Here is a 24,415-nt window from a genome sequence, read left to right on the forward strand (position 1 = left end):
AGGGCAATACATACGAAGTAAATCGGCATCACCATAGCTCTGTCGTTCGCGCCGAAGTGAGTCTCTCTCTCTCTCCTCGTCGCGATCATGGGTGCAACATATATCATTAAATATGTAACATATACATGTATATATATAAAAAAATGAAAGGCAGAAGTCAACGAGCCTCGCGACGAGAAAGAAGTGTTTTCTTTCATCCGAGAAAAAGGAGAACGCCAGTCGGGAATCGACATGAGCGTTCTGGATAATTCAATCACACAAAGTATATATGTCTTTCTCGATATGTATGTGTGTGTATGTGTCGTGTATTATGCATATATTTTATAAAATATATACATGTAAAATATAACTATTTTTTCATACATTTAATTTGCCCAAACGCAACACGTATCAATCATACTGTTTCTTTTTCATTATTGTCCAGTAGATTCTTTTCAGCTTTCTCTCTCTCTCACACACACACATACATACGTACATACATACATATACACTCTCTCTTTTAATATCATCGCCATTCTCTCCCATCTTTCATACGTCTAGCCTATTCATTGTGATATGGAAGACAATCGAAGTTTACAAAAGGCACTCACTTGCGCGATCAAACGATCGGAATCACTGGAAACGGCGTCGATGTGTGAATTTTTCGAATGTGTTTAAAAGAGAAAGGTCTAACTGTCTTGCTCGCTTCTCATACGATTAATAAAATAAAATAAAAATAAAAATCCTAAAACTATTCTACAGTCTCAGCTTTACAGTCCATTTGTGAAAATTGTCAGGAACAAAACCTTTTGTTCTAGCAAGAGCATGGGTGTTGGTTTTAAAACAGAGTCGCACATACGTACAACAACCGTAATATTGAAGCGTTCACGTTATGCGGGCATAAAACAAGCGGAATTGAAAATACATTATCATGAATTCACGCCACCAATCGGTTTCATTTTTCGGTGATGTGCTAAATATTTCCCGAAGATTAATGAAACCGATGGCGATAAAAGCGGCAGTCACGATAAAACGTATTCAATCCACAAATTTCATGATGACCGCTTTTGCGACAAACGACGCCGTTTGCAGTGCGTTAATTGGCTTCACGCATCTCTCTCTCTCTCTCTCTCTCTCTCTCTCTCTCTCATTCACTCACTCACTCACTCATTCACTCTGTCATATACTCCTCTTTCACTCGATCTTTCTTTCGTTCTTTCGCTCGCTCGCTGGAGTGCTTATTCTCCTTTCACTCTCGAGACAACTTTCCCCACCCTTCCTTCTTCGGAAAAGAAACTCGACAAAACGTAATCGTATATGTTATTTGGATATTGCAACATTTTACCTGCCCCGGATTTAGCGACGTTGCTGTTTGTAACTCGAAAATCCAACGGAAGAAGGTGACGGACGCAGACAGTGGGTTCGTGGGGACCGTAAGATGTAATGAGGATCTACCAAGTGAGATCAATAAACAACTTGCTCGGAGGAAAGTCACATTTCGGAATAAATTTACGCTTGGTGTCCTCTGGCACCTACTGATCTATCCACAGAACCCTCTCTCTCTATCTTTTCTCATACCGTCCTCCAACCATTTTCATATTCGGGCCTAAACGAGCAGACTGAGACTTCCGGGCTGATCTCACTTTTCTGCTAAAAAGTCACTCGCGTCTAACGATATGCGTCGAAATCTAAGAATATGAGAAAGAAGAAGAAAAAGAAAGAATATTAAATGATAAATATGTATGTATCAATAATAATATGATAATATAATATATGTAGTAATATAATAATATATTACAATAGTACGATGAGATATATATGAAGATTATGATTATAATAATATATAAAAAAGAAGAGGAAAAGATGCTAGTTAAAGGGTAATGAAACCTGACGTGTGCCTAAAATGCTTCTCAGGAATACGGCCGATGACGGATAAGGGAAAACCACATCACGCAAACTTCTATCTGCGTAAAAAAGAAAAAAAAGACGTTAATTCCATCATGGACAGAATCCACTGTAGAGAAGCTATCGCCCAAATCTCGAGTCAATTCACGTGAAAACTTCTTTTTTATTCCGAGCGAGACTCGTCGAGAATTCGCGTCTCTCTTCTTTACGGTTCGCGCGGCGACCGCTCTAGATCTTGAGGTTATCGAAGTCGCCCAGGGTGCTGCTGATCCTATTAAAGACCGGCAACCTGGATTCCGTGTTAGGTGACAACGGGGAGGGAGTTCTGGGTGTTACCTCATCGGACGCGAGGGGACTGCATACACCATTATTGCGTGGGCTCGGGCTCTGTCTCGAGCAGGCGAGCAGACTGAAGTCTTGACTATAACTGAACGGTGTCGTCTGAATATTCCCGCATGAAAGCGTCTGCTGGCTGCAGTCATCACTGAAGAAGCTCGCCATGGAGTTCGTCGGTGACTGACTGAGGCTAGATGACGGCGAGACTGAATCGGCGGAGCTGCCGAGCGAGAACGTCGGGCTAAGATTGAGCGGTTTCGGTTTTGTCATCACCGTATTAACGGCGTTCACTGGACGAAGATGTACCGCGTGATGATGATTCGTGGCCAGGCTCAGCGATGACGTTCGCAGCAACGGTGGCTGATTGAAGCCATTCGCGCTAGTGGCAGCAGTACTACCGAGACTCAATGAATTCGTTCGCATGAGGTTTGACGTAGTGGCAGCGGCCGCCGCGGCCGCGGCCACGTGCGACGACGCGGCGAGTTGCTCGAGTAAGCTGACGTTGACGCTGACATTATTGGCAGTGGCATTGTTGTTCGCGGCGGTACCGTTGCCGGTCGCGGATGCTACCGCAGCTGCAGCCGCACTCATCAACGGATTTAAGCCCACTATGTTGGGCTGCGTTGAGCCCAGCTGGGCGCTCACTTTCTGATTGTGTATACGAGCTTCCTCGAAATTGTGGATAAAGTGACAGCGCGGTCCATACGGGCAAAAGCCAATCGTGTGGAAAGTGCGGCACAACTCGGTCTTGTACTTTGGATGACGTGCCAGGTTGCGCAATTCGCCATATCCATGCGCAAACTGGCATTTATCGCCGTACTTACACGAGCCACTCTCCTCATACGGCCGGCAGAGCTCTGTCTTGTAGCGCGATGTCGGTTCGCTCACGCTACGGTCCAGTTTTCGGTGTTGTTCGATTAACGTGGTCATCAAGGAGGTGTAGCTGCGTTTCAGAGGCGCGTGTCCATTGCCGACGTTGTTACCGCCGGCGGTACCGCCATTCGTGGTGCTCGTCGTCGTTGGAGATGACGAAGGATCCTTCGTCTTAGTCGAGGCTGCATTCTGTAATTAAAAAGAAAAAAAGCGCGTTCAGTTAACCGTACAATTCCGAAATTGTAGTTATTCACCGCGCAATATTATTGCGACACCGCGATGATAGATGCGTTATCGAATGAATGGAGAGGTGTCGCGCGGGTAATTTGACCTTAAAATGGCTGCGCGGATGATAACTGAGGCTTGACAATTTGGCGATGTCATCGTGACGGTAAGATAGCGTATCGAATAGACCGGCAGTGGATTGTCGCTGGCATGGTTGTTCGTTTCAATGGAGACTCAAATAATATGTCGTTTGCTAGAAAACGGAAGGTAGACGTTGCGACAGAGACTTATGCAAGTGGCAGATGAACTTTGGAAAGATTCGAAAGTGCTGAAAGTAATTATACCTAATTGTAAGTATAACACGCTTTAACTCGACTTTCACCTTATTTTTCAAGAAATTTCTCATATGCATATCAATATTTGAACTTCCACGATTACATTAAATTATTAAACCAAATTGAAGTGCTCAATCTAATAGAATATATTACTGATTTTACAATAAGCTTAATTTATTAATTTATGCAATATTATTCGTATTATATTACATGAATATTACTTTCGATAATTGTCACAATATTAATACGAGATTGCATAAAATTTAAACATTTTTCAAAAATTATTATTAAGGATAATTTAATCAAATAGCGTTAACTGATATTTAGAAAAGTAATCGTATGCAATATTTTATATAAAATTTAATATAATACAAGAGAAATATCGCCAACAATCTCGACCTTGATATTATCAATTAAAATAACGAATATTTTTATCGAGGAAATTAACGTTATACAGTTCAACGCACTAAAATGAACTTATAGCACAGACATATCAATCAGCCTCAATCTGATCTCATTTATAAGCCCTTATCTCTCCTCACCCAGCATAATCAATAGATAATAGAAAATAGAGAATAAAGAGAGTCAGATAAAATCGTAGTGTATCTTATGTGATGCCACTTCAACAGCTATTGCAACAATTAGTTCCACAAAGTTATTTTGTTTTTAACCCAGATCTCTCTCCCCCCCCCCCACCGTATAGACAATATTTTTCTTAATTACTTCAATAAAAATAAAGATAATCAGATAAAGATAAACAGATTCTAGATGTAAAGAACGATAAATCTGTTAAAAAATAATAAATCACGATAACTGAAATGCAAGCAGGTACATTAGGAGCTATTTATAATCTTTCGAATCAAAGTAAACATTTTTGTTTATTATACTGGATAATTTGATTATTCTTTTGCAAGAACTTTTCTGAGTCTTTACTTGAATCAATATTCTTACTTTTAAGCCAGCTGAGTGAAAACTGCTATAAAAAACTGCTGTTCAGTATAATAAACTCAACATTTCAATTTTTAACTATCTCTCAATTTCCGCAAATATACGTCCTACAAATTATATATTATTTTCCATATAATCTTGGAAAAAATAAAGGTTACGATAAAAGACCGTTTACGTTTAAAAAGGAAGAATATTTTTACTAAAGAGCTAATCTAATTCTGATACGATATGTTTCGCTATTAAGGGCATATCATCGAGATACGTGTATGTGTCTAAAATACGGAGTGCATATGAATATCACATTGGAGCGATTCATTCATTATGCTGTCAACTAATTCGATATGGTCTTTCATAAAGATTGATGCACACAAGGAACACAAGCAGGGTTCTAGCATTCTACTTCCTCGAATCATGTGTAGTTTCTCTTGGTGACTACAATTCCTATTATTGTCGAGCGATTACATGCTTCTAGAAATCATGTTCCATTAAGTCACTTGATTCATTACACGAGATGCATCTCTTCGGAAAAAAAAAACAGCATTATCATAAATTATGTGGCGCCAACTTTATGTGAATGTTTAAGGCGCTTTTAGAATTTATGCGATGTATTTTAAGAGCACTGTGAAATTTCTCTCAATACGCTTTTAGAATTAAGCAAAATTTTAAAATGAATCACATAATTTAATAAAATCACATTTTGGATCAAATAAAAAATAACTAAATGTTAAAAATAGCAAGCAGATAATACGTGTGGAAAATTTCAGAATATTACTACGTAACTATCAGTAGCATGAGTATTCATATGTTAATGAATAATGATCTTTTTCAACATTTATGTAATGTTGCAAGCTGATGACACGATAAGTCACGTAAAGTACGAGTACAATAATCACATATAGTCTGACTAAAAAATAACTTGAGCGAGACGTGACGCGTACAAAAAACCATGTAGCGATAAATAACGAATCTATAATAATATAGCGACGTCAGAGCATCAAGATTCATAAATGTTTTTAAGAATCTATCGTAAAAAAAATCTCTAAAAAAAAACATCGCGTAGGAACGCAAATTTTGTATATTACTTAATCAACATTAATCATAAAAAGACGAATATAATATCTTCCACGCCTTATTTTTTATAAATAATAATTGGATTAATTATTTTACCGTATATAATATTAATCATTTTAGAACATCTAGATGTTATCATGAAAATATTATCATCGTAGATCAACTAAGCTTTCAATCTTATTTATATCGCGCAATCGATAGGCGAGATTATCGAGATTTTATTATATTGAGGATCAGAGATCAGATTTTGAGGACGATAATTTTGCTTTTAGCCCGTACTTTAATGTAGAAGACAATGAAAACTTCATAGTGAATTATCGCAGAAAAATCGGACAAGTAGTCGTAGAGTGTAGAGTATCTATTAAACTTTTAACACGGCTTTGTATATTATCAGATTTTATAATAGGTTATTCTCCGATGAAAAACGATTAGGTTCCTACAACCTTCCGTAAAGATGTAAGTTCTTATAATTTATCGCAATATTATATATTGATTATTGACAATAAATTGCAAAAGCCGAGCAAACTAAATTTGTAAAACGCAGACAGATAATATCATCAATACACAGTAGTGATCATCATTGAATAAATTATTTATAACATATCTCCTTTATATAACAGATTATTTAAATATGTGACGAATTTACAATACACATATGTGTTATCTTTAAAAATAGATTGAGAATGTCTTACAATACTATTGATAATATTATCTATCTGCTTTTCGCAAGTTTATGATTTTGCTCAGATTTTGCTATCTACTGCAATAATGCAATCTATTGGCAATAAACGACGAATATTGCGACAAACTATAAGATATCGTTATCACGTAACTTTCTTCTATTTTGTCTCGTCGCAGACGACATGGTACTAATTATCAGTTACGCGCTCGATGACGTATACAGAAAAAATCTGACGTTTTCCCGAGCGTGAGATCGCACGCGGGAGGATTCACGAGAGTCTGGAAATTTCCACCAGCACGTGCGCATACGTGCCAGAGTGAATTTGTTTGTTTCATTTGTCAGTACGCGAGCGCAGAGCACATATACATATATACGCGTGCAGAAGTAACTGCACACACTACTTGTCGTAATTATTCCCACCTAGCCTCCGCATGTTAAAGTGTGCGTTTATCGTAAGAGCACGATCGTTGGTAATCGTTCACACGCATACGCGCGCCTATTTTATCGTTCACGCGTGCGTGCGTGTATGCGTGATTACGAGTACGCATAAATCTTCGCGTCGCACGCACATACGTACACCGATAAGAATATATCGCGTATCTAATCACGCCGATTTGCGCACTCTCCGCGGAAGAATATTATATATTTTATATTCGTAGCGACGTTAAGGCGGATTCATCCTATAGACTCGTTCTGGGCAAGAAGCGATCGTTATTACGAAAGTATAGAAGATTCATACTAATCAATGGCTGCGTTTTCAATAAAATAGTAGCTTAGCAACTGTTGTGAGATTCTTTAATGTAATTAATATACGTTTAAGCCGAGGATTGAGGGCAACAAAAACCAAGAATCTTACAACATTTGTTGCAAAGCTATTTTTTCTGTTGAACACAACCAATTTGCATCGGTTTTTATTTTAAAAATATTAGGAATATTATATTTCTTTAACAGAAAAATTAAAGTTGGTAAAGAAATTATCCTCATTTATGATCGTTACGCTCTAAATAATTATGTATTTTATTTCACAGCGCCCGCCATAATAATTTAAAACTGTGTTAAATCAAACAGTCAGGAAATGATAGTTTTTAGTCGTGCAATTCATGCTACTTGCTTCTAGATAATTACCAATTAATATTAGACAATATAATTAAACAGTTGTTTTAATTTTTTGATGCTTCGACGAAAAGTCCTTTATGTATTCAAAATAAAATAACATTTTTCATAAATTTGTGATATCTAAAACAAATAATTAAATCTTTTAAAATGTCATATAAATTCTTTACATACATAAAAAAATATAAAATGTATGTATATAGGTTAACATTCTCTATTAAAATAAAAAGAAAAAGAAGAAAAAGATTAGTTTAAAATCTTCTTCCGGAAATAGATTCCGCCAGTTAAAGTACCGTATATATTTCTAGCGCAGACTTTTGACTGTGTATGTTCCACAGCGCCTATAGTGAGAGGAAGTACCGCCTATATCGGTAAGAGAAAAAATAAACCGGTTGGATTTTCTTCGTAGATGTTACGATCCTACGAAGCCGACGACGTATGGTTATGAGCGGCGTTTCCTCCACCGTCGTCGATGAATCACTATAATAGGCTAACTCGTCCCGAAAAAGCCTGGCATAAACTGTATTTTCAATTATTCCAAGGCGAACGTGCGACTCAGCAAATTTAATTTTTACTCACGTTGTGAAGTTGCAACACACGTGGCGAGTCCATTCATCCATTTTGCTGACAAAACGTGAGGCCAATAAAAACAGAGTCTATTTTTAAGCCCATTCTGAGATATATTGCAGTGCCACTTGAACTTGAACCAAATTATTTTGGCGCATGAAAATATGATGATATTATAAGATGAATGCATTAAACATTTAGTATTATTTTTTTTCTTACAGGGAAAATCTATTTTTCCTTTGAAAAGTTTATACTTTTTAATTTGTATTTTTCACGAAAAGATATCGTTTTCAAGTACTTTGCATTTTAACATGTTATTTATCAATTTTTGCAGCTCGATGCTAATATCAGACTTTGAAATATTGCTCATTTGTTCGTGAAGATATAAAAATTTCATCAGTTTTTGGCTTTTGGCTTGATACAGTTTTATTTAAAACCATTTTATACAAGAAAATCCTTTTAGAAGAACCAAAAGAAATTTTATTTTTTTGTAAAAATCTTTTTTTATGATACTTTTCTATATCTTCTGAAGATACGTATTATAATTGAAGATAATTTATTTTTTTCGAACTATAACGTAATCTAATTCTATTCAGTTTTATTTATTCTTATCTACATTCTTCAAACGTCGTTACTTTGAATGCATAGAACAACACCGGCAGTAGGTATGTTCAATTATAGCCGCGCGTGTTACCAGTTCCGTTTTATTTGCCATCTCACATTGCGAACTTAATATTCGCATCGCGCGTCGCGTTCCGCGTATCGAGTGTTGTGAACAATGACGATTATTTAACAGTCTCTGTTTGTAGATATCGATCTTAACAGCTGGGATAAGTTAGTTTTGCGAAAGTAGCGTGATGCGCGCGACTCTGACACGATATATGTATGATTCATGAGCATTTATATGCCAGGGCCAACAGAAAGATTATTTTTAATGTCTTTGCGATAGTAGTTACGGATTTTCAACGGAGAAACGATAATTCCTATATTCTTATTTTTGAGTAAATAAAAAGTGACAGGTCATATCGTGTCGCGTCTTTCTTCTTGTTCCGTTTATGCAACAATAACGAATAAAATATGATTATTGCAAAAGATTTCATAGTAATATTTCATATGACATATCATGATCAATATTATCATTATGATCCTTTTATTTAAAAAATCACTTATGTTCCTGAAAATTGTTACGGTGCTTTTCACTCGAAATCGTCAATGGACATTCGAAATTTAAAGTGCCTGAATTGATTAAGATAAATATGTTTTTGTCAAAGTTCAGCGATAAAATTTGTTTAAATATGCTTCAGTAACAATAATGAGAGTCAAATATCTTATCTATTACGTAGAATACATAAAAGTTCAAATTCATTAAGCTTTTACTTTGGGAAATTTTATTTCTGCGTTATGCATGAAATATGTAACTGCGAGCTATAACATCTTTTGTATCGTAATTAAACATTTTTATAATTAAGAAGACAATGGATTTTAATAAATCTTTTATGATGTAAGACTAACAATTTTTGCGAATTCAAGTATATTATTATACTCTTTGTCGGATCTCGGTATGGCTGTTATAACTGTAGAAATGTCATAACTGTCCAAGAATGTCGAAATCACACGAGAGACGTTAATGACAATACGTGTCGAAGTAGTTCCTTCGTGCGGGAATGATATGTGCCATTTCGAGAGATCAAAAGCGGGATATTATAGGTCAAAGGTAAACTCATCATTCAGTGTGGAGAAACTTGCCCGTTAAAATCTTACATAAATTGAAAACGATGCGAGTATCGCTTTATTGAAACGCATATCCGAAATGCAAATAAAATAATCATATTTGCAACGTTTGAAAAAAAGGAAAACGAAGATGGTTTATGTATTGCGCTTTCACTTTATTCTAAGGAAGATAAAAAAACGCGCATTGCTCGAAGAGTTAGATATTCAAGGTCGGTCGACAGTGAAAGTACGCTCGTGGATCGAAGTGTTAATAGATGATTTATTTAAATCACCGCTATATATCACCGCGAAATTCTTTTGATTGCTTACATTTAGAAGAAACGAAAGACACATAAAAATCAATTGTTAAAAAATACGTTTTAATAATGAAGAATTTAATAATTTTATAAAGATATCAGATGCTTATATTTTATTATACAAATATTATCAATCGTTAGTAAAAATCATCCATTTTTTATGAGGTAAATCGTGAATTGAGAATTAATTAACGGCTCAAAATTAAATAGTTAAAAAAGACCTGTACGTATGTTCCACTTAACTATAAGATTATAATATTTAATTATATCTTTCAACTGGGAGAGAAGACGTGACCGCGCTCAATCACCTCACGGCGCGTACTCGCGTTAGAAGAAATCGCGCACGTACTCGCGGGTTAAGAACGTGGATCCCGAAGGTCAAAGGTGAAAGTAACGTGGAGAACGGGGCAGAAGAATCGAGATGGGGGGAGGGAGGGAGAGAAAGAAACCGACTAAAGAACGAGCATGGCGCCGGCCGGTCGACCGACTGAATGGAACAGCGGCGCTTCGCGCACTGATTCTTACATAAGTACTGCGCGCGGCGCGGCGCATCGTCGGGACTCCTAATTATCCTAATTATTCGCTTGTCCGGTATAGAACCCCGACGTCTTGAATTCCTATGTTGATCGCCAGCTGTCTGTCCTTTAGCCCAACGAACCTTGCGCTTTTATAATCGTTTGTAAAAAAACATCCGTTCCCTCCTCCTGCCTCGTTATCTTGAGTGCATTAGCGGAGCCTCATATACATTTGCATTATCTGCATTCTCTCGTTTTAATCACACGTACTTGTATTACTCATGACGCTTACTGATACAACTACGATAATTTACCAGCGATGATTCAATATCATATATGTGTGTATATATATATATATATGTTTTATATTTTTTATATATTATATATCATATAAAAAATTATTGTATCGTGGATGTGAATTTTCGCAATTAGCTTTTAAAGATTTTGTGCTGTGAATCAACTATGATGTAATTAAAATAACTTATTTAAAATAACAACGTTTTGCTCCATTAAATTTAGAGTTACATTAAAATTTTACTTAATTACACACGAAAAACCGGCAGATTTGATTATAACGCGGTCTGTTACACTTTTCGTTACCCGATCAACGTCGTGCTCGACTGCGATTGACCTTTCGAGTGGACTTTCAACGGATAGCATATGCAATGTAATTGCGCGCGCGAATTGTGCACAGCAATGGATTGACAATGAGTATTGATCGAAATCAATTAAATCGATATTGATCACGGGCAAGAACAATGTTTGAAAGTGAATTTCGTTCTATCTTGGTCAATTGTTTTAAAAATAAATTATTCTCTTTTCCGCTAATTATAAGTCATAATGATATAGATTTTAATCTTGCATTCTAAGATTGCATTCTAATTGCATTTCTTTTCCACAACACACACTTTTAAGAAATAATTCTTACATTCATGTACGACTCCTCGTAGTTGCATTTATTCTAACATAATGCTTCGAAATAACAAATAAATTACTTTTTTCTTCTCGCTCTCTTTCGCTTCGCTGGCATCCCTACATGTCTTTTCTTTCTTCCTCGTCTTTCACTCATTGACGAACGGACAAAAGAAACACAAGAGAACCGGCGAACATTTCGCTTTCCGACCCAGAAGAGCGTGTCGCCCCTTGAAACTCTCCTTCGTCCTTTTTTGCAAGTTTCTCGCGCATAAAGCGTACGAAGCGAAAACAAGCCGCGTTACAAGTCTGAAAGACTGCATACAAATTTCAGTAGCACTTTTGATACGTGAATTATCTTGAAGGTCCTGCAATTTCTTCAAATCACTCGTAGAAGAAAAATCGAAGATGAACAACGGATGATTTTGAGTTATTTATAACTCATCAGTTATAAAAGATTATATAAAAATCTGAGCCAAATAACGATAAAAAAATGTTGTCCTTAATCAATTTTAAATATAGGATTTATTTGAATAGAATTCGGAGATATTTAATATTGAAATTCTTTCAAAATTATAAAATAAGGATTTATTTAAATTTGGATTAAAACCGATTAATATATGCATTTTCTAAAAGTCAGATAGAAACTCAGAAATTCTACTATTGAGAAATGATCATTAAATGTCAAAATCTTGCACACTAAAGTCGACATGCGCAAATTATATCCAAAAGTTACAGTTCCACTCGCTACGCGTTTTTTCACCGAGCACTGCTTTTGTGACGCACACAGTGGCGGCTTTCGGAAAAAAAAAGTTACGATTAGCATTCGCCGATACGAGAAGTGCGGCTTTCCACTCTACTTCCTCCGTGAACCTTGCACGGTGCACGCGTATGAGACTGACTGATCGGTGCGCGGTGAATAAATGAGAAATATGAATCACGGACTGGGTAGCGCGAGTTGCGCGAGTTGCGAAGAAACCGCACGCGGAAAACAGAGTGCGCCTTCGTACCATAACAATGCAACTTGGTGCACTTCGCGCAATTATCTCGCGCGCCAGCGTGTCGTATGCACAACAGCGAAAAGTGAAAGTACGTTTAGTGTGAACTTTAATTTCTTTTTTCCCTCCCTCGCGGGCGGGAAAAACACTCCCAGGATCGAAGGCGAGGCGAAAGACGTGAAAACGATTAGGAAACCCGGGATAGCGATTGAATCGCATAATTTATGCCCGGTAATCAGAATGTAATAGCACGTTACGGCGTCCGTACGCGTAAGCGTACGGATTGCATCGCATCGCGTGAAAAAGAAAAGCTGGCATACAAACCGTGCCGGCGAATTAATCACGGTAACAATGAGGATTAGGGCGGCAATTATATCGCACGGGTATCACAATGATAAAACAGCGAAAGTGCGCATTGGATTTTTTTTTGTCGAGAGTATGAATCATTGTGAGTTACCAAATTAATCAGATGACGATAACGCTTCTCTGAATACGAACAATGAATACATATTTTTAATGACCATTATTTATATTTCTTCATCAAGGCTTCTTTCGATATCGCGTCTGCTTATTATAAGTATCGTGGAATATTAAGTTGAACAGAGCAGTAAAAACGGATAAAGCAACTTGTGGATGTAACAATCATTTCCTGGTTTATATTTATACGAACATTCTAGATCGGATAGCTGATGGCTGATACTATTGCCGCCTTTCCTCTTCGATAGAAACGCGCGAGTGCGCTCGCCAGCAAGATAATCGCGATTCAGTGGCTTTCCGCGAACTTTCCACGTGGCGGCCTTCGCAATACGTTGCAGGAAGTGTTTTCATTGTATCAGTCTGAATTAGAGAATTACAGACTTTTCACGCGGCGATTTTCACATTATGGTCACGGTTCACTCATCGACTCGTCGATTTTTCCTTTGCACGCCAGCATATCTAAAAATGTCACACTGAGAAAAAAATTATTCATTCGACTAAATTAATTTAGTTCGTCTTTATTTCTTTCAATTAAGAATATACATAGATATTTAAAAACATATATGATTTAAATACATATATTCCCAATGAAGGAAATAAAAAGAACCTAAAAATTAATTTAGTCAAATAAACAATTTTTTTTCTCAGTGCATCGACTGTAAATGCAAGAGCGAGCGAACGATCGAAACTGGCTGAGCGCAAACTAACGCGATAATCGTTGGTGACTTGTTCGCCCACGTCTCGTAAAAACGAGTAGAAACTTTAACAGGCACAAGTGAGAGCGTTGCTCCGTTATTGTGCAACGAAAGGACGGGAGTTGAAAATCGGAAAGAGGTCGCACATTTTGTAAATGCACGCCTTTAAAACAGCCTCGAGACGATCAATATTATTGCACAATGTTATTGATCATCTACAAGCTATATCGAGCCTCCAGATTACTTGTTTTAAATTGTTCAAAGAGGGCATCAATAATATTGTACAAAATAATTGTACAATAATATTGAGTGTCTAGAGGTTGTTTAAAAAAGATATTGTCTGCACAGTGAAGAGACAAAGAGAAAGCAATATGTTAAAATGAAGACTAGTAGTCGGTATAAATCGAGTTAGTAAAGTTACGGTATGAGATATGTCAGATTTTATCGGTGATTTAGTGTTCCCTGCTCGACATCCTCTAGTTTATCCGCAGTGAATCTAATGTAACAATGTTTGATGCTGCTGCACGTTACATTGTACTAGAACGTATTAGCGGATAAAGTGGATAAGGAAACGGATTTGTTCTAATGGACAGTCCTTGCTTAACATCTACCTATACATGTTTCTCTGATATATCAAATCAATATTTTACATTTTTTTAATTTCTATATAAAAATTGTTGAAATATTACATCTTTAAATATAATATAATATCGTTTCTCGTAAACATAATATTTAATAAATTAATTTTGAGGAAAATTGAGTAAAAAATGAAAATAATGCGTAAGAACGAAAAATTAGAAAGCGTGATTTAGACATTCCCTTTTTCTTTGTTCAAAAAAACGAAAGTAATTCTTTATACCTACATGAGAGAATTAATAAACTTTACAATAGTTTATACAAACAAAAGCGATTATTTTAAATGATTCAGAAGGGAAAATGCATTACTTACAACTCTCATCCCTTTACAGTTAGCGACGAGTTAAAACTTCAGATTATTAAAGCCTCTTTTCTCTCTGGAGGCAGATAATTATGAATCGTAGAGAGCAGTAATGCGAATGGGGCAATATTGCAGGCTACAGCGGTTGTTGACACTGTCATCATGCCGTCAAGAATCGGTCACGGTTCAGTCGGTCACGACTGCCTGCACATAGACTTGCACGCGTAGGACGATTTGCGTGTGTAGGACGTTCAATTGGTGAAGCTGAAGCTTCATGAAATACGTTACTGCTCAACGATATATAATCTCCAAAAGATCATAATTCACAAGAAAACAATATGGCTGGATTGTGTGCAACTCTATTAAACTGTCTCTCGCCATAAATAACGCTTTTAAAACTGAAATTTGTGTCTCAGCATATGCATATTTTTAACAATACTTATGCGTTATTTATATACAGATTATAGGATATTTTAAAATATTTTGTGGAGATGTAATTTTCCATTTAGTTCTTAAAATATAGTTGGATATACAAATATTTATATGAGCCAGGATTTCAGTCGGAAGATAAAAAATTAATTAATTAATTAATAATAAATATATATTAATTAATATTTATTTATTTAATTTTTTAAATTTATTTCTTTATCTTTATACAAAACTTAATAAAATATTTATATTGAAATTAAGATCTGATCTCTGTGAAATTATCATCTCATGTTTCAAAAAGTGAAATTTTCGTAGTTCAGAATACACCTCGAAGAATTCTGGATCCTGTCAGCATCTGGATTTCAAGGATCTCGAGCGAATTTTCTTACGAATAACGTGTGAATTACAAATTGGGCCATGAGCGTTTAATTTTTCATCGTGAAAATTTTCATAATTTAATTGTTTTCCTTGCAAAAATTTAGAGGCAGTCTTTTCTTTGCGTACAACTATAAGCATGTCTATCTTCTAAAAAGAATCAATTTACATTTCTATACGAAAATATAGCAAATATAATTAACACAACGAAGAATATTTTATAGTCAAGTTGAAGAATGACGATGTAGAAAAGCGCGCGCCAAAAAGTAATTTTCAAATGTCAAATGTAATTGTGATATTAGTGACAGCTGATTTTGTACATTCCGTTGTCTGCAGGGGGTTCAAGGGTTTGTCATAAATCCACGTTAGCAAATTTGTAATCATGCCGCATGTGTTTCACGAGAATTACCGGTCGACAATGCGCACACTAGTCAGCGGCTTGAAGCCACGGTTGAATAATCGCGGAACTCGGTGACATTTTTCCCTCCGCCGCGTTCCTGCGCGCGCTCGTGAACACGGATAAGGTTTAATTGCTCGCGAAACACATCGCCGCGTGATTCAGACTCATCGGCGTATTGCGCTAATGACTTCAAGGTGCATTAAATCGACGCTCGTACAGCGGGAGACACTATAATTTAAGGTACTCTCGACTAAATTCAAGAAAGGGGTCACGCCCTGCACAATCTGTCGGCGCTCGTTTCTTCTTCTCGCAATTAGCGGAAAAAACCGATACGGTAAGTTCGTTACGCGTTCCACCATTTTCCCCGTGACTCGTCATTAAGTGGATGAAATAATAGAAATACCATCGCGCGAGAGAAACAATACCTTTTTGCTGTCATTGAACAAGATACATTTTTTAAGTTCAGTTTAATTATATTAAACGTGAATGTAAAAAATTCGACTTTAATTCATTGGTATAATAAAATTAAGTTTTGAATAAAACTAATTAAGAAATGATATACATTAAATGATTTTTTCACCGTTTACTTTTTTTATATTTTTCTATGTCCTACGAATATTAAATGTTTCATTTAATTGTTATGTGATAAGATTAATCGCCGACTCAATTCCAAAATTATTAATAATTATGTAATTGAGTATAATGAATAAATTAAGTATTTTTCGCTATTTCGATTTAATTGGATATGTACGCTCTTACGAGTTTAATTGTATCCACGCTGTGAATTAAAGTTGATCGAAAGCAATTACAAACTGATAATAATTGACAATAATTCAACACAAGATAAATCGGGAGGAAGATCTTCGACTTTCAATTAATCTAATTGATTACTCATATATATGTGTATATCGGGGATTACCCAGATCGCGAAGATGTAACATCGATTAAAAAATTGTGATATAACTATAAAATCAAGTAATGTCTAAAGTATAAACAAGCAAAGTAAAATAAATCAGGACCGGTATGCATAATACATGTGACGGCCATCCCCCTTCCATCGCGAATCTCCGATGAATTCAATTAGTTTCCGAGAGATCGTATCACATGCAAATTAATCGGAAATTAAGCGCCGGCATTCAAAAAAAATGCGTCGAGCGCATCGGCGTGGCAATTCGCGTGCAACGCGCATCACGCGCACGATCGTGCGCGCGGCGCATAATACGCGTCCGACGTGCGAGGAAAAAGTAGCATCTTTTTTCCTCTTCTGGCCTCACGAAGGAGCTCAACTCGTACGCCGATTCGCGATAAAGAACAATGCAATGGAACAATACGAGGAACGTTGTGCCAATGCTGCATGCTAAATTTATCCCCGTGAACTATGCCAGGTTGATAGCTACCGAATATACGCGACAAGGCAATCGTTATCGCAATCAGTTTTGATGAGTGAACAAGCAATGAAAGCAGATGACGCGACTTAGACCTGCATTCATACGTTCATTCGAATGGTCGAGAAGCAAAGTGATATGACTCACACCGGTCTTAACAATTGCAGCAACTAAAAGTCGTACAAAAATCATTCCTAGTACGATAAATAGGATTGTAAAAATATACCTCATTAAATACCTGGAATATATATAGAACTTTGCAAAACTGTATTAAACCTCCGTCTGCAATCTAGGTCTTCTTTTTTGGCACAAAGCAAAATTTCACTCTGAAATTTCTCCGAAATAAAGGAAGGCGGAGGAGAGTCCAGCTCCACCTCCTAAAAATATCTTATTAAAAACTGTTTGGCAATTTAAGACATATTGAAAAGTAACCTTGAATTTTTTTACAATTTTTGAAAACCTATAGAACAGCGAAAAAAAAACTTGGACTGGATAAAAAAAGACTCTAATTGCAGACAAAGGAATAAATATAATTATAGACGTAGAGTTAAGACGTAGAGCTAAAAATGTCAACTAAAGACACAAGTCATAAGTCTCCAATGTCTATTCAGTATCAAAACCCGAACTAATCGAGATAATGAATTTCGATGGCTGTCAATTAACGAAAGCCGCGCGATTATGAACGGGAAAATGGCACTGTTGCGCAATCGAGAGCCATTCAGTGCATCCGCATTCATAACGAAGTTTCACGTACGATTTTTATTCGTCCTTCACAAAAATGAAGTAATCTCAACTATCAATTGCGCAAGTGGAGAGACTATCCACGTTTCTCAAATACGGCAGAGAAATTTAACTATCGAGTGTCAGACCGCATTGACGCTCCCGCGTGTGCATTAACGACGGCGAAACACACGCGGATGATATATGGATATACTAAAATACGCGTGTGCGAGGTCCCGACCGCTCGTAAAATAAGATGCGTGATTCAGGCGTCGGTCGGGCCGCGTGACCGCGAAGACTTTCCTGCGCGTAAAAGACGCGCACGTGCGTTTACGAGCGGCCGTTGCGTACACAACGCGCGGGTGCATGCGCCATCCGCAATGCGCCGATGCGTCATTGTATTTGCACCGTACGTGTGCGTGGACGTTTACGTTCACGCAGAAGGCTGTGCCTGTTTTCATGCCGCCGGCTCTCCCCGGGCTCCTTTGTTTCTTTCTGTTCCTTTTTTTTTTCTTTCCCTCCGTCTCGTGACCCCACGGCTCTCCCACCTCCACGCTCGCACTCTCTCTCCCGCTTTGCTCTTTTTCGCAGAAATCCGAGGAAGAAAGAACGTGGGAGACTTTCGGGCCCGCAGCTCCGCGGTTTTTCATTCTCGACGACGAAGACGCCACGTCATTATGCGACAAACATCAGGCGAACATCGAAGACGGTCCGCGATTTTTATGCGCGACCGAGTCAATTTACTGGGAAATACGCAACCGGCGAATCATTCCGAGAACTATTTGTGGTCTTCGAATGATTCCGTGTGTATCGACCACAGGAAATATTTCTCGCTCTTTTTGCGGATATCTTTATACAAAAAAAGAGACGAAACACTTTACAATCATTCTTGCAATCTTGAAATAATACAAGATCTTGGATAATTTTAAAAATATAATTTATAAATGCATTCAGTAATGCATGATTAATAACCAATCGATGATTTAAGATATTACTTTTAACAATGATAACAAATTACGAAAAAATGCATGAGATTTAAATAGATAAATAATTTATAAATTATAGATAATTACTTATACAAATTTTATGTATAAGATTCTATTAAAAAAATTTCCACGTGGAATGCAATCAGCATAAGAGAAAAAAAACTCGTCGACAGATAAGAAATCTTAATGCTGACATGTGCATTGGCCAAGCTTACCTATGAGAAGGTTTCAATTATTTCCAAAGATCGTCCGCAACAGAAAAATAACCGAGTTGGCATATCGCCGGTATCACGCAATGAATTAACGGTAATATAGTTTCCGGCATTGGAACGAACCATGGATACCTGATTGTAGTCACGTGCGATCTGGTACTGTAAATTTCGATCATCTCGAAAGCAAACGGTGAATATAGACAATTATTTCGCCGCAAGCAAAATATATGGATACATTTCCGTTTCATATTAAAGCGTGTATTATTTCGCTCTTTATTACTCACGCAATTAATGGCGCTTTGACCGCAATAATCGGGACTTAATCTTTGCCTTCGCTCGTGAAAGGAAATGCATCTTTTTATTTGTATACGTAAATCAAGTCGAGCTGATTACTTGCATGAAGGAATACAGAGTATATTACAGTCTGCATGATTGCAGATTTTTAACTGACTTATCTTGTTTTGCCAAACACGTTTCGCGCGTGCAGTACGTCTTATCAATTTTTCGTTAACAAAGTCGCGATTTCACTGGGCCGTCTAATTTTCGATGCTTCAATTCCACGCTCGAACACTACTGATGCGTCACAAACATGCACCATGCAATTATCTTTCTCATCATGATGATTGGTCAAAAAACAAACACGTGCGTGCACTTAGATCATTGTCTTATCTTTCGTTGCATTAAAAATAATTGTGTAAATATTGCGCGCAATACTCTTTTTTTGAGCTACCGTAAGTTTTAAAACTTACGGTAACTTTACCGAAAATATTACGTTCGTTCCACACTTTTTCTTATTCGGCTAAGCTAAGTCTAGAATAATTAACGGTAATTATGAATTACTTACTATAAGTCGCGTTACATTTTCAATGAAAAATGAAATAAAAAAAAATATTGACTCTCTGCTTCATACTTTGAAAGAAAACACACTTCGAAATTGAAGACCGGAAGTATCTACACTATAGCATGAAATATGATCGCTCTCGTCAAATGACCAAAATTGCTCAGCAGTTTTTCTGACCGAAGACCAGGTGACCGCGGCTTGAACAAGCACTTTAAATGAATGAATGGTAACTGCAACGTAGTCTAATATTGCAAAAAGTTGCAAATATTAACGCGGAAGGCCTCGTATAATTTATCGTTGTTACTTTAACGTTACCGGTGGCCAGAAGATAAATCGCGATACAACGCGACATTCTACGAAAAATCATAGCGCACGCGGAACAGGCATACACGCAGATTAGCAATTAGCAATTTTAATCAAGAAGAAAGTATGACGACCGTAAGTCAGGGAAATCTCTTTCTTCTAGCCTTAATTGAAACGCGCGTTTGTTAGCTTTCGTACATGGTTAGCATAATTCATCGCGGCATCAAGATCGGAGAAACAAATTTCATACAGTAGTAATGTATTTTAATTAAATACTTTCAAGCCGACGTGACTTAAAATAATGACGTATTATACAACGGCCTAAATTTACTTCAGACCATTTATGTTCCATTCTCATAGGAACATAATAATTTAAAGTATAGCTATGTAAACCTAAATTTAAAAAAAAAACTTGTTCCTCTTTATATAGAAAACTTATTTTTATTACTATATTACAGATGAAATAATTCGATGATTATTAGCCGCTGTTCGATTTTCTTTTTTTCTAATTGTTACATCAACCATACAAACGAATATAATTGATATATAATTTTCATTTTTCTTCCCTCTTAAGGTAAACGGATAAAAAATCGAAAATCGGTCCTTGAATTTACTTAGAGCGTGACGATCAGGTTGCCGAAACAGCTCGGATTGGAAACTTCGAAAATCATCATTTAAATCAAGCGTGAAAGTGAAATCGAGAGCCGTCGACAGACGCTTCTCGGTACTCTCGCTTTCTCTCGTACAAGGTAGAATTTAACCCTTTGAGGCTCAATAATCGATGCTTACGCTTATCGCATGTATACATCGCATCGATATTTCATAAACCAAAAATATTGGAATTTTTACGACATAAACTGCTAGACAAAAGAATTACGGAAGTTCCTTATTTTCCTTATTTTAATTAAAGAAATATGATATTTGTGAAATTATTTTATGTAAAACGTTACTATTTTTCGAATAAAAAAAAACTTGAATTTTTTATATCCTGCTAATAAAATAACTAATATTACGCTTGATTTTATTCCGCTCCAAGTTTCCGATATTTTTCAATTATATAATGTGTTATTGCACATGACGCAAAACTCCATTAACGTTGCGCAACAATGACAATATTGACGTAAACATAGAACGTTCAATATGATGTAATTTTTCCAAATTATCTCGGATCGCGAAAGGTTAAGTCGGCGTTCGAGGAGCATCGACGAAGGCGAACCAACGCGGAAAGTGCAAGGTGCGCGGAAATGGCTCGTGTCCTTCCCTCTTTACGTCTTTTGTGTTCACCGGTCCCTTTTCATGAATACGGGAAAAGGGCCGGCTTTTATCGTGAAGAGAACCCGTTGCCGTTTGCGTAGCTATTCACAAATTTACGATGAAAAATGATGAGAAATATAAATCGCTTTGTATATTGTTTCTTTCAAAAAATGCCATTTAATGACGTCTTAACCACAAAGAGAAACATCTCTAATTTATAAATATACTTATAATATACTAAAATAATCTATAATATATATACTAATCATTTTTTTTTTAATTAATAGAATTCAAACTAATCTTTAGATATTTTCAATGATACATATTTGATTAGAAAATTGAATATACATATAAATTTGAAATGTATATATTATATATACTTCAAAAAAGTATATGTATTTAAATTCCTGATCAAATATTTATTATCAAAAATATCTTAAAATCAATGCGAATTACATTAATTCAAATAAACATTATTGGTTCATTATAGACTTCGGATCTTCGAAAATAATTGGATTTATACATTTATAAAAAAAACATGTAATAAAAAATTCAAGATTTTTAGATCATTGAATTGAAATATAAATAATTTCAGTGATGGTATTTATAGATCGTTGTTTGAACATCGTATCGTATTATAAATTAGATTTTAATGCACTGCGTTTGAAATATCATAAATAGCACAATTTCTTTATTCTAATACCTTCCAAATTTAATGTTATCCCCACAGTATCGTGTTGTGTAGCAGCCATGGTTATACAATAGTTTCATTATGATTATCGAACTTCTTACATCGCGACTGGCATAATTTCTCGCTCATTTTTGCATCGTGAGAAGCGTTCGTGGCAGACGAAAACAGGCCATTTCAACCGCCTAAAAGATCAAGATCGCACAAAAATCCCCGTGTAAAAACCGGCCGAACCTGCCTCACAATACCTCGCGAAAAAGCAGTTTCAGAAACCGATGCAACGAGTTGCAGAAGAACGGTCGGGTCTTGGCGTTATCCTTTTGTGATGGCGTGCAGTGGATCTTTTCAAAAATATGGGAAAATTTGTCGTGCCGGAGGGAAGCCCGGGGAATACAAAAGGGTGGGAGGAGGGGGCTCCAAGATCGTGCTACGCCAATGCTGGCTAAGAGTCGGGTACTGGAGAAGCAGGGGCAGATCGGTGCACAAAGAGGGGTCCCCGGAGTATCCCTCCTTCCTTCTCTACTCCCTTTCATTCTCTCGATCACTCCTTCAGCACCGGCAAACCTGAAGCAACAGGTTCCTACGCCCCTTCTTCATGGCTCGCGTTCACCGAGCGGCTTTTTGTTGCCGCTACCAATGTACGGGCACGCTACACGCTCGGGGCGAGGTTTTCGCTTTTAGAAAAATCCAAAGGATTCTGTTGCCACGGCCGTGCACACGTATCTCTGCTCCGGAGAGCCAGTTTCGCGAGAGGGTGTTGAAAAAGATGGGATATATATAGATTTCACACGTTGTAAAAATCAAATTCCCGTGTTAAACACAGAAACGAGTTTTGATAATCTCCGATTTGTTTTCATGCTCCGGACACTGAGGCTGATATTCATAGTCGGATTTTATATATCAAGACAAGGTCTCAAGTTCAATCTTAAGATGTCATGAACCAATCAGAGAGCCATATTAGACATTACTTAAGACGGTTTAAAAATGGACTATGAATACCACTCCAAAAGAACTGATTGATCATAATTTTATATACAGTATCTTATTTACAAATATTCTTTTGTTTGATTAATTTGCATTTAAATTTAAAATTTGATCGATTTCATATATCACCAAAAACGTTAATCACTTGCTTTTATCGATTGTACAGCACTTGTTTGATATGGCAATGAGTGAGCTGTTTAATTAAATTATATGCATTATTTCATTTTATTTTTGACTTCTGACTCAGCTCCACGGCAGACTGTCGTATGTAGATATAATAATCGATTCGATAATGACTCATCATGTCGTTCGATGTATTTCAGTAAGGTCAAATTAACATCGCTAATCAATGCAAATACGTGACATCTGAAATTTACGATAAAAATAGAATTTTCGGTAAAGTTCACGGCGAGCGTTACACATCAGCTCTTGCAACCGAAATTTTCGCATCTCGTAAGGACCGACAGTGATTTTGACTGTGCTCGTCGAAATATCGAAAGTCGAAAGTCCACCCGATCGAACGAGTTTTGAAATCGAGCTGAGGAGAAATTGCCGAGGAAAGTTACGCACGGTTACCGTCCAAAAAGGAGAAAAGGAAAGACTCTCGTCCGCAGTAAAATCCAAGGTTGAAAGGCAAAAGAAAAACATTCGAAAAATGATTACGGGAATTATCTTCTAAAAACATGCGTGTTAATAACGAATCTTATGATTGAATTAAAAATCAGGAATCACGAGTTTCAAAACAGAAAAATATTTCCCAGAGCTACACAAATGTCAAGTAGTAATCCTATCGTGACGGCAACATGTATCTGCAATTACGAAAGCGTTGTGATATCCGTGAAATAAATTCTCGGCACTGTATACATGTAAAAAATATATCTTTAAATGGCGTATTTTCGCTATCGCGAATAAACACAGAGATTATTTTCGCGTATTTGTAATATCGCGATTTGATTTCGCGCAGATTACAGGCTATCACCGTTGGCAAAGGTCGGCGACGACGCGCAATAATCATTTCTGAGACAGTCCGTTTTCCTTCCTCTCCACCCCACCTTTCTCTCTCTCTCTCTCTTTCCTTTTCAGAATTTGCGTCTGCTTAACCACATACGCATGATAATAAGACGGGAAATGACAAGTGAGCCAACAGCTCACAGTAGCGGACTCACCGGAAATCGTATGATATCGTGCGCGCTCGCGCGCCACGCATAATTACGCGACGAAGAAACGTTGTAACGACATATGG

The 24,415-nt window shown here is 36.7% G+C and overlaps 1 protein-coding gene across 1 annotated transcript in view; it reads right to left on the reverse strand.

Moving 5' to 3' along the window:
- Nucleotides 1-1,813: 1,813 nt before the first annotated feature.
- The window catches only part of Tis11 (Tis11 zinc finger protein), a 29,247-nt gene continuing 6,645 nt past the window's right edge, over nt 1,814-24,415 (reverse strand). The window contains exon 2 of the mRNA XM_018461406.1: nt 1,814-3,282. Coding sequence (XP_018316908.1) covers nt 2,113-3,282 — 1,170 coding nt within the window. The 3' untranslated portion in view covers nt 1,814-2,112. The remainder of the gene's footprint in view (nt 3,283-24,415) is intronic.

This window comes from Mycetomoellerius zeteki, unplaced genomic scaffold, assembly GCF_001594055.1.
Source record: "Mycetomoellerius zeteki isolate Tzet28-1 unplaced genomic scaffold, Tzet1.0 scaffold122, whole genome shotgun sequence".
In the NCBI taxonomy this organism is placed as follows: Eukaryota; Metazoa; Arthropoda; class Insecta; order Hymenoptera; family Formicidae; genus Mycetomoellerius; species Mycetomoellerius zeteki.